The 14,470-nt window shown below is 46.1% G+C and overlaps 1 protein-coding gene across 4 annotated transcripts in view; it reads right to left on the bottom strand.

Annotated features, from left to right (window-relative positions):
• The window catches only part of POMT2 (protein O-mannosyltransferase 2), a 36,470-nt gene that overhangs the window by 15,772 nt on the left and 6,228 nt on the right, over positions 1 to 14,470 (bottom strand). For all 4 annotated transcript variants that reach the window (XM_081938019.1, XM_081938018.1, XM_081938021.1 and 1 more), the window contains exons 4-7: positions 13,316 to 13,424; positions 12,363 to 12,471; positions 7,695 to 7,854; positions 67 to 173 (exon numbers count right to left, since the gene is read on the bottom strand). In XM_081938019.1, the coding sequence (XP_081794145.1) occupies positions 67 to 173; positions 7,695 to 7,854; positions 12,363 to 12,471; positions 13,316 to 13,424 (485 nt within the window). The remainder of the gene's footprint in view (positions 1 to 66; positions 174 to 7,694; positions 7,855 to 12,362; positions 12,472 to 13,315; positions 13,425 to 14,470) is intronic.

Here is a 14,470-nt window from a genome sequence, read left to right as displayed (position 1 = left end):
TGCAGCAATTACAGTGTACAGGTTCTCAACTGTGTATTTCCTCTCTGACAGAATGAGATGAGATACCTTCTGTTTAACACTGCAAAATGCACTGCAAAAAGAGCTGTGTAGAGGACAAGAGGCAGTACAATGAGGCAAAGTGCACGAGCCAAGAAGTGCTTTCCCAGTGTTACCTGAAATTTAAAAAATAATAATAATAAGACAGATGCATCAACTTTTAGGCAATATTTTTTTTAATCAAAACAAGTTGTCTCTATATATTTCCAGTGTTGAAGCAACAAAGCCGCAAATTTGCACGTTTACAAACTTAAAATTAGACTGGAACAAAGCATACTCAATTTTTTTTAAAAAAGCTTCATCTGATGTATTATCTTCCCATAGTAAATCATGCCATGAGTACATCAATATGGCAAGAGAAAAGTCATGTCATTTCAAAAACAATTTCACTGAAAATAAACAAAAAAGCTTTTGAAACTGTACATATGAACTGAATGTACCAAAACAAAATCACATGGCATCTATCTAAAAAATAAATGCATTAACTAATCCAAAATTTGTTACTCATTCAAACTTCAATTGTTCCCAAAATAAGATTTTCTGATGGAAGAATGAATTGGCGGCTCAATTTTCCATTTTTATTCAATATATCTTATTCCTGAGTACAGATTTGCACTATTTCTAAATAAAGATATAAAAGATTGTACTTTGGGGCTTTTATCTTATGTACATGTAGAAGAATAGCTCTCACAGGCAAAATTATTTCTAGCATTGTTTGCTTACATATCTAATTGAAAACAATTCTGAACAAAACAGATAATTCCAATCAAGTTCAAGACAGGCTTCTGAAATTACTTATTTTCAACTTCTTAAAAACTCCAAATACTGTGACATACAGTATTCGCTTCTGTTTAGCCATTCATCTATATGACATATAGGGGAAAAAGAGTAAACTACTACATATGCTGGCTAAAACTTCGTCCAATTCTTCAATATTATAGTACATATTTTCAAATAAACATGCATGAACTACACACACACACACACACACACACACACACACATATATTCTCATCAGCTAGCCATACCCTTACTGGGAATTGAATTTAATAGCTTGAAATAGATCTCTACTGGTCTCCCTTTATTTATTTATCAGCACAAAGGCAACACAAATGTAACAAAGGCAACATAAAAATGGCTTTCTACCTTGGATGGCTCCTAGGGTGAGCTGAAAGACAGAAAAGGGGAAGCAGTATGCTCCCTCCCATATTTGGGCATACCAGGGGTTGTGACACAATACATATCTATTTCCCTGGCTTAGCTGATAAAGGAGGAGAGAGAACGTTGGTCTTACCTGAACGTTTTTTTCGGGAGAGTGGAGGGAGGGGTCACTGAAGGGTTATTACAGCCTGATTGGTCCATTTGACTGAGAGAAAACTTCTTAGCCTTCGGCTTCTCCCGTTGGCTCCCAGTTTCCGCGATGTCAGGTCAGCGTCTGCATGATGTAAGAAGACAAGGGAAAGCCGCCCCGGGCCACCCGATCCTACCCCTCCCAGACCCTGTCTATCTAACTAGGGTGGGAGAGTGACCCCTCCCTCCACTCTCCCGAAAAAAACGTTCAGGTAAGACCAACGTTCTTTTTCCAGTAGAGTGGAGGGAGGGGTCACTGAAGGGACATACCCACGCTACGTCCCAGGGAGGGGAGACTGGGTCTCAGGGGGAGGATCGGCCACCACCCGCTGGAGAACCCTCCGCCCAAAGGATGCCTCAGCCGAGGCATAAGCGTCCAGGCGATAGTGTCTTATGAAAGGAGTAGGGGAGGCCCAGGTGGCCGCGCGACAGATGTCCTCGAAGGGCGCCCTTGTGGCCCAGGCCGCTGAGGAGGCCGCACTACGAGTAGAGTGAGCCGTAATCCCCGACGGGGGAGATTTGCCTGAGGCTCCATAGGCCTCAACGATGGCCAACCTGATCCACCTCCCAATAGTTGAAGACGAGACCTTATTGCCTAGGGAACCTGGGTGAAACGAGACAAACAACGCCTCGGTCTTACGAATGCCCTCCGTCCGTTTCAGATAAATACGGAGGGCCCTGCGTACATCCAACCGATGCCACGCCTGTTCTCTCTCCCTTGTTGGATTGGGGCAAAAATTTGGTAGGACAATTTCCTGGGCCCTATGAAACAGAGTATTGACCTTCGGTATGAACGAAGGATCTAAACGCAATACCACCCTGTCCTGGTGAATCATGCAAAGGTCGCTTCTAACAGAAAGGGCCCCCAGCTCAGAGATACGCCTGGCCGATGTAATGGCCACTAAAAATACTACCTTCAGTGATAGGAGGCGCATGTGGACCGACCTGAGCGGTTCAAAGGGAGACCCCGTCAGTGCCTTCAGGACGATGGTAAGGTCCCATGTAGGGAACCTATGGACCGGAGGCGGACGGATATTGGCCGCCCCTTTAAGGAACCTCTTCACCAACGGAGAGCGAGAGAGGGTAGAGGGACCCTCCCCTCCCAATATAGTGGATAGGGCCGCTACCTGTCGCCTGAGGGTATTATGGGACAACCCATCCTCTAATCCTTTTTGAAGAAATTCTAGAACGTCTGGAACCGTGGCCCTGGCTGGATCCACCCCCCTGGGGCTACACCACTTCGCGAAGGCCGACCAGGTGGCGTTATAGATCCTCACTGTGGACGGTTTCCTAGCTGCCTCTAAGGTGGCTATGACCCCCGATGACAGCTTCCTCCGTTTCAGCAATCCCCTCTCAAGAGCCACGCGGTCAGATGCAGCCACTGCGGCTCTGGGTGAACTAAGACCCCCTGATACAAGACTACCTCTTCCGGTGGAATTCTCCAGGGATCTACGACCGAGAGCTGGACCAGGTCCGCAAACCATGGTCTCCTCGGCCAATATGGGGCTAACAGAATGACGGAAGCCCTCTCTGTGACTACCTTCCGAATGGTTCTGGGAATGAGGGGAAGGGGAGGGAAGGCGTAGAGGAGACCCGGAGGCCACCGGGTCCTGAGAGCATCCGCTCCTTCTGCAGCTGGGGTCTTGAATCTGGTGAAAAATCTGGGCAGCTGCGTGTTGCTGGGGGAGGCAAACAGGTCCACAAGGGGGTTGCCGAACCTGAGGCAGATCTTTCGAAACAACTCTGGATCTAGCTGCCACTCGCCGTTGTCCAGAGTCGCCCGGCTCAACCAGTCTGCCTGGTGATTGGACGTCCCCGCAATATGTTCTGCCGCAATGGAGGCCAAGTGTCTCTCCGCCCATAGGCCTAATGTCTGTGCCTCCCGCCAGAGGGCTCGGGAATGAGTCCCGCCTTGCCGGTTTACATGAGCTTTCGTCGCTACATTGTCCGTAAGTAGTAGGACATGTCGCCCCTGTAGCTGGCGGTTGAAAGTCCGGAGGGCCAGTCTCGCGGCCTTGAGTTCGAGCCAATTTATATTGTGTCTGAGGTCCGAGGCAGTCCAACGTCCCTGGGCCATGTCGGACCCCATCACGGCCCCCCAGCCGTAAAGGCTCGCGTCCGTCGTGACTTGTACTCTCTCCGGCTCCCAAATAGAGGCCCCCTGTCGCAATGCTGGGGACATCCACCACTTGAGCGAACGTCTCACTTCCGACGTTAAGCGAAGCGGTCGTAGAGAGTTGCTCAACATTCTCCTTTGGGCTGGTATTAAGGCCCACTGAAGGGGACGCAGATGCAGGCGGGCCCAGGGAACTATCCCTATGCAGGATACCATCTTCCCCAGGAGTCGTGATAATGTCAGGGTGGAAACGGACCTTTTTGTCCTGATTGACCTGATCAACTGCGTCAGACTGTCTAAGCGGTCTGGGGACAGGCGGACCCACCCCGACTGGGAATCTATCACTGTCCCTAGGTGCAGAATCTGTCTGGATGGGGATAGATGGCTCTTGGGGAAATTCACTGAGAAGCCTAGTGTCTGGAGCCATTGGATGGTCAGCTGGAGGTCTGCCCTGGCCCTGGGAAGAGACCCTGCTTGCACTAAGACGTCGTCCAGGTAACACTGGAGCCTGACTGGGATGGATCTCAGGTAAGCGGCCAGTGCCGCCAGGACTTTGGTGAACGTCCGAGGGGCCGAGGCCAGGCCGAATGGCAGGGCCCGGTACTGATAGTGACTGCCTTTGTGGGAAAATCTCAGAAATTGACGGTGAGACCGAAGGATGGGGATGTGTAGGTAGGCCTCCGTCAGGTCTACCGAGGCCATGTAATCCCCCTTTCGAATGCCCTGCAAGATAGATTTTAGAGAGGCCATCTTGAAGCGCCTGTAAACTAGATACTGATTCAGGCGCTTCAGGTCGAGAATAGCCCTCCAACCCCCCGAGGCCTTCGGGACTACAAATAGATTTGAATAGTAGCCCCGCCCCCTTTCCGTTTCCGGAACGACCTCCACCGCTCTGATTTCCAGAAGGTGTGAAACGGCGAGGTCCATGAGATGACGGCGTTCCGGATCCCGGGATGGGGAGAAAACTTTGAAGCGCCTCGGGGGATAGGAGAGGAACTCTAACCTTAGGCCGTGGCGAATGGTCGCCCGGACCCAACCGTCTGTTGTAATCTGGTCCCACTTGTCCGCATATAATGCCAGGCGGCCGCCTATGGGATGACTCGGATTTGAGTCATTTCCCTCTGCGGAAGGGGCGGCCGCCCCCCCCGCGAAAGGGCCGCTTGGACTGAGACTGGTATCTGGAGCGGTCTTGGAAGCCTTGTCTATTGAATGGCCTATCCTGCCTGTACTGTTGGAAACGGGACTCCTGGTCCCTGTCATAGTTTCTGAAAGGAGGCCTGCGATATGGGTGACTGCGTGTCTCGGATTTCTTAGTGGAGGTAGGCATTACTTTTTTCTTGTCCTTATTCTCCACTAGAATTGGGTCTAGGGCAGACCCAAACAAATTTGGACCCGTGAAGGGGGCAGCTATCAAATCCCATTTGGCTTTATTATCGATCTGCCAATTTCTAAGCCAAAGGAGCCGGCGTGAGGCCACAGAGGTGGCCAAGGCGCTGGAGCCAAAACGCATGGCATCCAAGGTCGCGTCGGCTGAATACTGGCAGGCCGCCATAATTTTGGTCAGGTCCTGATGGATTCGATCATCCTGGATCGGGATACGATCCTGGAGTTGGCGGAGCCACATCACTGTTGTGCGATTAAAATACGAGGCGGCAGCCGCCGCCCGCATTGCCCAAGCTGAAGCCTTATAATTTTTCCGCAGGGTAAGCTCCGCCCTCTTATCCTCCGGCTTAAGTTTGTCCGCAGCATCCCCGGAGACCACCGGGGAGGATGAGACCAGGGCAGCTATGGGTTGGTCTATAGCCGGAAGTTGAATTGCCTGTAAAAAGGCCTTCTCCATATTATAAGCCCGCCTATCATTGCTGCCAGGAGGGGAAAAATTCGAAGGTCGGGCCCACTGACTGGTGGCCACCTCCAAGAACAGAGGAGGAGCAGGGATCTCCTCCTTGTTGGTGGCCGTGTTTGAGAACATCACCATGTCTGGATCCCTGGGCGGGGGCACTGTGGGGTCCCCTGTGCCCACCTTGGTGGTTCTCCTAGCCTTCTTCAGTAGGGGTTTAAACATGGCCTGAATGAATAAGTTAGAAGAGGTGGGCTGATCAGTGGCCGCATCCTCTTCCTCAGAGAAACCCCAGTCGTCTTGACGACCGGCCTCCCCCCTAGAAGAGACCTCGCTCATGAGGGAGGGGGAAGAATTCCTAGACCTGGCCCTGCTGAACGGAGTAATCCTATTATGCCGGGAAGGTCTGTCTCTTTGAGCTATTCCCCTGGAAATGGCTGCAGAAATTAATCTTTTTAGATTTTCAGGGAGGTGTTCTAGATCCTCCTCGTCATAATCAGAATCATAGTCATGAGGAATTGAATCCCTGTGGGATCTCCTACCACGGGAGGGGCCTGCAGAGGGGCCCTCTAAAGGATCATTTCTATCCAAGCCCCCTGTCCCAGGGGAAGTTGGGGGAGGGGGAGAAGCCCCCCGTTCTTCACTCCTAACGGATCTGGATGAAGAGGAAGAGGGAGAGGAAGGGCTGAACCCCCTGTTGACAGAAGGGGAATGACTATGAGCCTCAGGTCTGGGAGATCTAGATCTAGGTCTGGGATCCCTGACCTTCTTCTTTTCTGCCCTCTCAATCGCTTTCTCGATTGCCCTGGAACGCCTAAGCTCATCCCTTTGTAGGGCTCTGGAGGGGCGATCCTCCGCAGAAGGCCTAGAAACACGAGGCCTGGCTGGGGCAGTGGGGCCTGACTTATCTTCCTGGGCCTGGGGAGTTGCGGTTTGAGCTGCCTCAGATCTCGCTGCCATCGCCCCACTCACGTGCTCTGATGATTATAGAAGAAGAAGCAGTCGCAGCTAGAAGCCTCTTGCTGGGAGAAACTCTCAACTTGAGCTTTGAATAATGGCGGAGGCTCGGTAGAGGGTGGAAGGGCTAGGCCCAACACGTGTTCAAAATGGCCGCCGCTGAGGCTTGCTGGTCTTCTTCTCGAGCGGCCGTTTAAAATGGCGCCCGAGCCTGCCGCTTGCCTCCCCCGCACCTTGTAGGGCTCGCCGTTTAAAAAGGCAAGTAATCTCGGCCCTTTTGCTACTTCCGCCGGTCTTCACGCCCGGCAAGAGCCGCTGGCGCTCCGGTCTCGTTCACGCGCCGCCGCCGAGGGCACCGCCGACTCGGTAGAGACGGCGCGGTCTCGTTTAATGGCTGCCGGTCTTCACGCGCGGCAAGGGGCCGCCGGCGCTGCGGCTTCAAGGGCAAGGAAATCGTCTCGGGGGAGGATAAATGAGCTGCAAGTCCCCCGGCACGCCCGAGTCACCAGGAATCAGTCGGGGGGAAAAGAGCCCGCAGGGAGTAAGGTGGGAAGAGCTTTGCTCCGCGCTGCTTTCCCTGCCTATTTAGGACTGCGATAGCTTGTCCTATTGGGCCAGCTCTATTTTACGAAGTAATTTGTTTGATTTAAAGTGTCCAATTGAACCAATTAATTTTTTAAATTTAGTACTCACAATCACTGGGAACCAAATTTGAGTCTTTTGGACCTTGTTGACTGAGAGGAAACTGGGAGCCAACGGGAGAAGCCGAAGGCTAAGAAGTTTTCTCTCAGTCAAATGGACCAATCAGGCTGTAATAACCCTTCAGTGACCCCTCCCTCCACTCTACTGGAAAACCTGTGGTTTACTGGCTAATACAACTGCCTAATATGTAATACAGCCCAGGTTCAATTCCCAGTAAGGGTATGGCTAGCTGATGAGAGTTAAATAGCTTGAAATAGATCTATACTAGTCTCCCTTTATTTATTTATCAGCACAAATGCAACACAAATGTAACAAAAGCAACATTAAAAAATGGCTTTCTGCCTGGATGGCTCCTAGGGTGAGCCGAAAGACAGAAAAAGGGAAGCAGTATGCTCCCTCCATATTTGGGCATACCATGGGTTGTGACACAATACATATATATATATAATGAGCAATATTGTCTTGGAATGAGCTACAACAATATTTCAAGTGGAAATGTAATGCAAGGGGAAAGTTTATACAGTTCAGCCAACTGTATAGATATGAGTTTGAGGTTGTTTTAATCTGAATTCAGTAACCTAATTGATACATTACAATTTTGTGATCTGTTGTTAAGAATACTATCTTTTTTCATACAAATGTTTAAAAAACTAATGAATTTTACATGCTCACCAGTGACAGACTAAGGTCTCCCAATAACTCCCAAAGTTCACAGATAGTATTCACGCCAACCAGAAGGACAACAAAAAGGCCAACAAATTTCACCCCCATTGCACCAGCGAGGTTCACCCCAGTCAAACACAGCCAGAACCACCAGGGAGCAGTAAAAGACCTGTAAAATATAGAATTTAAAATTTTTCATATTTTTGGAAAAAAATGTTTTGTTCAACAATTTTATCAAAATATATTCTATTTATAATTGAAAGAAAATAATGCTGAAAACAGACTGATAGTGGCACACTGAGATATAGTAAGAGTTACATTTAATCTAGAGAAAAGGACGGTGGTATCAATAACTCATAAAGATAGAACCAGGTTCCAAAATTGTTCTTTCCTAACCCTGGTCCACCCAGGTATTTTGACTACAGTTCTCAAAACCTTGTAGCAAAAATAAGCCCATGAATCTTATGTGTTGGACCAAAATTACAGTACTATAAAAGTACATATTCAAGAAGCCTATTCTACATCAGCCTTCTCCAACCAGGTATTTTCCTCTGGAAAATGTAGGAATTGCAGTTCCAATAAACACAGAGGGCACCATTTTGGGTAAAATAGTGATCTTTTCTTGGGGGAAATTAAAATTTCTCAATAATTATATATAAAGCAAGCTGATCAAATACTGTTATCAGATCAACATGATTAACTCTTGTTCAACATGGCTAATTATTTTTGTACTACCTGTAAAATTAGGCAGACTTTGATTATCCACTGATAAACCCATCACCAATTGTAATGTTTTGTTTTGTTTTATATTTCATGTACTTTTGTTTGTAATTCTGTCCACGACCATAATAAAGTAACCATACTAAAAATATCCATTCAAAATCTGATCTAGAGAGATTATTTAAGCAACATCTTACTACAGTAGAACCTCTGGCCATGACCATAATTCATTTCATAATTTTGACCACAACCCGAAACACAGGAAATTTGGCGCTTACAAAAAAATGGCGCAGAAGGGGAAATTGGCTACGGCCATGTTTGATCCCCACCCGAGTGTGTTCTTGACCAGATTCAAAAATTTTGTAAATTTTTTGGTTGGAACCCGATTTGATCATGGTCAGAAACGTTCGTGACCAGAGGTTCTACAGGTTGCCAAAGAAAGTAACCAGGAATATGCTTGCTAAAGAATCAGAGTCTTTTCTATGTATACACACAAAACATAGCTACAACTAAAAAATAATATCTCAGTACACAGGAAGAAGGCGGCTCAGATTCAAGTACCCACTTTACCACATAAGCTCATGGTATCTGTGAGCCACTGTTACTCTCACAGGGCTGTTGTGAAAAAACAGACAAGGAGAAACTACTGGTTGCCATTTTGTATTCCTGAAGAAAAGGAGGAACACAAACCTAATTAACGTAGAAAACTTCATCTATGGACAGAGAACTTATCAAAACAAAATGTACTCATTTTTTTCTGAGATACTCTTAAAAATCATTTCACTGTTTATACTTTTAATGCAGGACATTTTATTCCATATATTTTCTAAACCTCTTTATCTTTTTATCACAGTCTTTTTTCCAAACAAGCATCCCTAAGACTTACTCATCTGCAATAGTAAAATAATTTTTTAAAAAAATCACACACACCCAACAACTTGAGGTTGCCAAAGTAGGTAAAATTGTCAGATAAACTCTCTTAACAACTTTCATGGTTTTATTTATTACATATATACTATAAAGTACATAAGTATTACTCAGTGTCGTTGCATTGTTGACAGCATTGGGTGATAAATGCAAATAATAAAAGACATAATATGATAATGTACTTTGGTAATACATTTTTAGAGAGAATGAAAGTAGATGAGAAATGTACAGTAATTCAATTCATAAAACATAATGATTATAAACAGGGCTAAAAAGCTGTGATATCTCTAGCTAGCTCTAATATCCAATAAATAGAAAAATCAGGGATGCAATAAATTTAATAGATCACTCTGTATCACCATGAACATCCTCTTCTTACTAGCTATCCTTTTCACTTTACTTGACAGGGGAAAGTAAGGCAGGGTCCTATTAAAAGCTTCTACAATTTGTTTAGAACCATAGAGTCTACCACAGGAGTGTCAAACTCATGTCATCATGGCGTCATCAAGTGGTGTATCACGACTTTTTTCCCCTTCACTAAACTGAGTGTGGGTGTGGCCAGCACATGACACATCCGGCCCATGAGCTGTGAGTTTGACAGCCCTGGTCTACCACAACAGGAAGCACAGACTGCCCTCAACTTTCACAACCTTATCAGTATCATATGGCCACTTTGATTAAGTGTTTTTATAAAACAATAGTGGCATAGCAGCAAATGGAAAGACAGCAACACCAATAACTTGCATTAAAGCAATATTTCCTTTTGAAATAAAAAATTATTTTCCAATCCTATGAGCTGCTAGTTTCAGCAGTTGTATTATGAGTCACCAAATGCTTACAATTTGAATGTAATCTATTGCATATTCTATTTTCTCATTTGTTTCCCTTCTTTGTTACATTTTAACCATATAATATATAATGTTATCGAACTTTTTGTTTTTAAGCATCTGGCACGTTAGCCAGGGATTACCGAGATGGATGGCTGCCTCTGTGAAAGGAATTTTTTTGGGCGCTGATATCTTTATCCGCACAATGTCTGAATGCCGGTAAGCAATTGGGGGAGGCTCCTTTCTTGTCCCTACTTGGCTTATTCGCTCACGGGAATCGAGCCGCCGGTCTCTGCAGTACGCAGGCCCAGTGTCTTACCACGTGAGCTACTGTAGCCCCCTATCAAACTCTTGATTTTTCTTGATGAATTTTGGTATGATAGTTGCTTTAGGTTTAGGTTTAGGTTTATTAAATTTATAGACCGCCCCCTCTCCCCGTAGGGACTCGGGGCGGTGTACAGACCGTTCGTGTATAAAACAACAAAACATAACATAAAACATCAGACAAAACAGCGCAAACATACCGTCTGTATATACAACCCAAACTAATTAAATAATTAAAAACAATTCTAAAACCAATTTAAAACCCCAAAATTTAAAATTTAAAAAGCCATCCAGGAAGGTCAGTAGTGAGTGTTACCTGTAAGTACAATTACAATTACAATTAGGCCAGGCCGGCTAGTCGAAACAGGTGGGTCTTGAGTTTCTTGCGGAAGGAGCGGAGGTCCGAGGTGGTTCTAATATCGGGGGGGAGGTCGTTCCAGAGGGTTGGGCCCATCACAGAGAAGGCCCTATTCCTAGGCACCGCCCGCCCGCACTGCTTAGCGGAAGGTACCCGGAGGAGTCCCTCTCTGTGAGAGCGGATTGGGATGTGTGGGGTAGAATGCGATCCCGCAGGTAACTAGGTCCCGAGCCATGGAGCGCTTTAAAGATGACAATCAGCACCTTGAAACGCACCCAAAAAGCCACAGGCAGCCAGTGCAGCTCGCGCAGGAAAGGTGTTACATGGGAGTACCTAGTACTCCCCATAATAACCCGCGCGGCTGCATTCTGAACCAGCTGGAGCCTTCGGGTGCATCTCAAGGAGAGCCCCATGTAGAGAGCATTGCAGTAATCAAGACGGGAAGTCACCAGGGCATGAGTGACTGTGCGAAGAGCGTCCCGCTCTAGTAGGGGGCGCAATTGGCGCACCAGGCGAACCTGGTGGAACGCCGCCCTAGCCACGGCTGTCACATGATCATCTAGCGACAGCCGGGAATCTAGGAGGACGCCCAAATTGCGTGCCCTATCCACCGGGGACAGTTGTTCCCCTCTGATGGCCAGAGATGGAACATACTGGCTAAAGCGGGGCGCCGGTAACCACAGCCACTCCGTCTTGGAAGGGTTGAGCTTGAGTCTGTTGTCACCCATCCAGACCCGCACGGCTTCCAGACACCGGGACATCACCTCGACGGCTTCGTCGGGGTGGTTCGGGGTAGAGATATATAGCTGAGTGTCATCTGCATACAGATGGCACTCAACCCTGAATCCTCGAATGATCTCGCCCAGCGGTTTCATGTATGTGTTGAACAGGAGAGGTGAGAGGACTGACCCCTGTGGCACTCCGCACGTGAGCGGCCTCAGGGTCGACCTCTGCTCCCCCGCCAACACTCATTGCGTCCGACCGGAGAGGAAGGAGGAGAACCACCGCAAAACGGTGCCCCTCACCCCCATCCCCTCCAGCCGACGCAGTAGGATACCATGGTCGATGGTATCGAAAGCCGCTGAGAGATCTAACAGGACTAGGATGGAGGAACAACCCCCATCCTTCGCCCTCCAGAGATCATCCACCAACGCGACCAAAGCCGTCTCAGTGCTGTGGCCGGGTCGAAAACCGGACTGGCGCGGGTCTAGATAAGTAATTTCCTCCAGGTGTCGAGGGAACTGTTGCGCCACCACACTCTCAACAACCTTCGCTAAAAAGGGAAGGTTGGAGACAGGACGATAATTGGCTAACTCTACTGGGTCCAGGAAAGGACTCTTAAGTTGGGGCCTCACCACCGCCTCTTTCAAGTTTTATACTTTATACTGTAAGTATTCCACAGAGCTCTTTGGGGTCATGATGCCAGGTTAAAACTTACAACATAAATAAATATGAATGCTCTGTAAGAGAGATAAGGGGCGCATGTCTAATTCGTAAGATGATCAATCGCAGCCATCTTACCTATCTGAATAGCAATTATATTTAACCATACTGAGTACAGCTCCCATGAGGAAGAACATCAAAATGGGGTCAAGAAGAATGTACTGTGAGATTGTAATGAAGCCAGTGTCTGAAAAAAATGAGAGAAACATATACTAGCTTTGTCATTCAAATTATTTATCAATGCTTAGTCGAACATAATCATACTGAATCTAAAAGTAAATTGTCATCCCAACATTTTCATTTTCAGAGATATTACTGTACTTAGAAAGATATTCTGAGCCTAAGATGCTCACCAACTTACTCTTTCACACACGCTTGCATACACAAAGAGAAGACAGAAAAAGATGACTGCACCTCAGTGAATCTAAAATAAACATGTTCTTTCAATGGTGAATTGTTTTGTGAAAAACCTGGCTTTCTTTGAGGGGAAATATGTATTATTTATTAAACAAATTTATAAAGCTGCCCAATTTACACATAGGTGATTCTGAGGGGGCTTACAATATTTTTTTAAAAAATCCACCATATAATAAACACCCATTGGGGGAAAAACCCTCACCCCACCACCCATGACAACTACAACACTAACAAATCAGCCACTTGATTGATTCTGTGTTTGTAGTTCCCAGGCCTGCATGGGAATATGCATGTTAGACTAGATATAAAACACAACACTGATTTCTTAAACCACAAATTAAAGTTTAATCATATGGATAAATATCTATCAGATTTTCTGCAAAATCCATAATATAGTTGTGAGGCAAAACATCTCTACACAAATTTTTCCACAACTGAAGTGCCACTATAGAGAATCCCTCATAATAATGGTCTGTTATCAGTAAACAGGTTACAAAGTTTGGCATAAGATAAAGTATGAACAAGATGCATACAGACTTGGCCAATTATCTCACTGAATCTGTCACAACAGAGAAGACCAAACACAGGCCAAGCCATACAAAACAGCTGCTTACCAAAAATCAGGATGGTAGCAGTGATTACTGCTGCAGGCAATGATCTGGACAGCTCCAGCACTGTGAGGTAGCAGAAGGGGATCAGGCATGAACCAAGGAAGGCACAGAACTGAATAAAAGAGAAGAGAAGCATTCTTCACAAGGTCATTAAGATTATCCGGCTTCCCCCACTGACTTTGTTTGTGGGAACCTGGTTGGAAAGGCCCCCCAAATGGCAATCACATGACCTCGGGATACAGCAACGATGGTAAACACATGCTGGTTGCCAAACACCCACATTTTGATCATGTGACCATGAAGATGCTGTGACGATCGTAAGTGCAAGGAATGGTTGTGAGTCACTTTTTCAGTGCTATTGTAACTTTGAACACTCACTAAGTGAATGGTTGTAAGTCATGGACTACCTGTACAGTTAGCCTGTTATTTCCCAGGAATTCAGCTACTGAAATTCCAATTTTTGTTCTGTTCTCCTCCACCCCCATCTCTCTTCATTGATATTCTCTTTAAACTCTGCTAATGTAATAGCTTCCTAATTTCATAGAGTGAGAAAACATTGTTATAGCAATAGCACTAAGACATATAACACACTACAGTGCTTTGCAGCACTTTCTGAGCAGTTTATAATGTCAGCATATTGCCTCCAATAATCTGGGTCCTCATTTTACCGATCTCAGAAGGATGGACCTTAACCTTGAGCCTGTGAGGTTTAACTTTCTGGCTGTGAGCAGAGTTAACCTGCAATACTGCATTATAATCACTGTGCCACGAGGGCTCTATCTAGTGACTGACTGACACTGTCCAATTAATTGTGAATAGAGTATCTGTTTTTAAAAAAAATCAATGTCTGGAATTTGTTCTGCTATATACTACACACCTTGGTTACAATTCTTCAATTTCTTCTTCATTTCCTTTATCTTGTACATGAACAGTTCTTCAAATACTGAATCTATTCCTTAAATCTATTCACTCCACTCTAACATCATTAATATGTATGTCCCAAAATAGTCAAACTGCTTATATAACAATCAGCTCTATTGTTACTACTTAAAAGTCACGAGTAAAGAATGGCATGCCTGAGATAAAGAAAGTTCCACCATACGTAGATTTAATCCATATTAACAAGATACGGGCATCCCAAATTAAGAATTTGCTAAA

Source organism: Natrix helvetica (genome assembly GCF_964273705.1).
Source record: "Natrix helvetica genome assembly, chromosome: 1".
NCBI classification, from domain to species: Eukaryota; Metazoa; Chordata; class Lepidosauria; order Squamata; family Natricidae; genus Natrix; species Natrix helvetica.
This window is presented reverse-complemented; position numbering and strand designations above follow the sequence as displayed.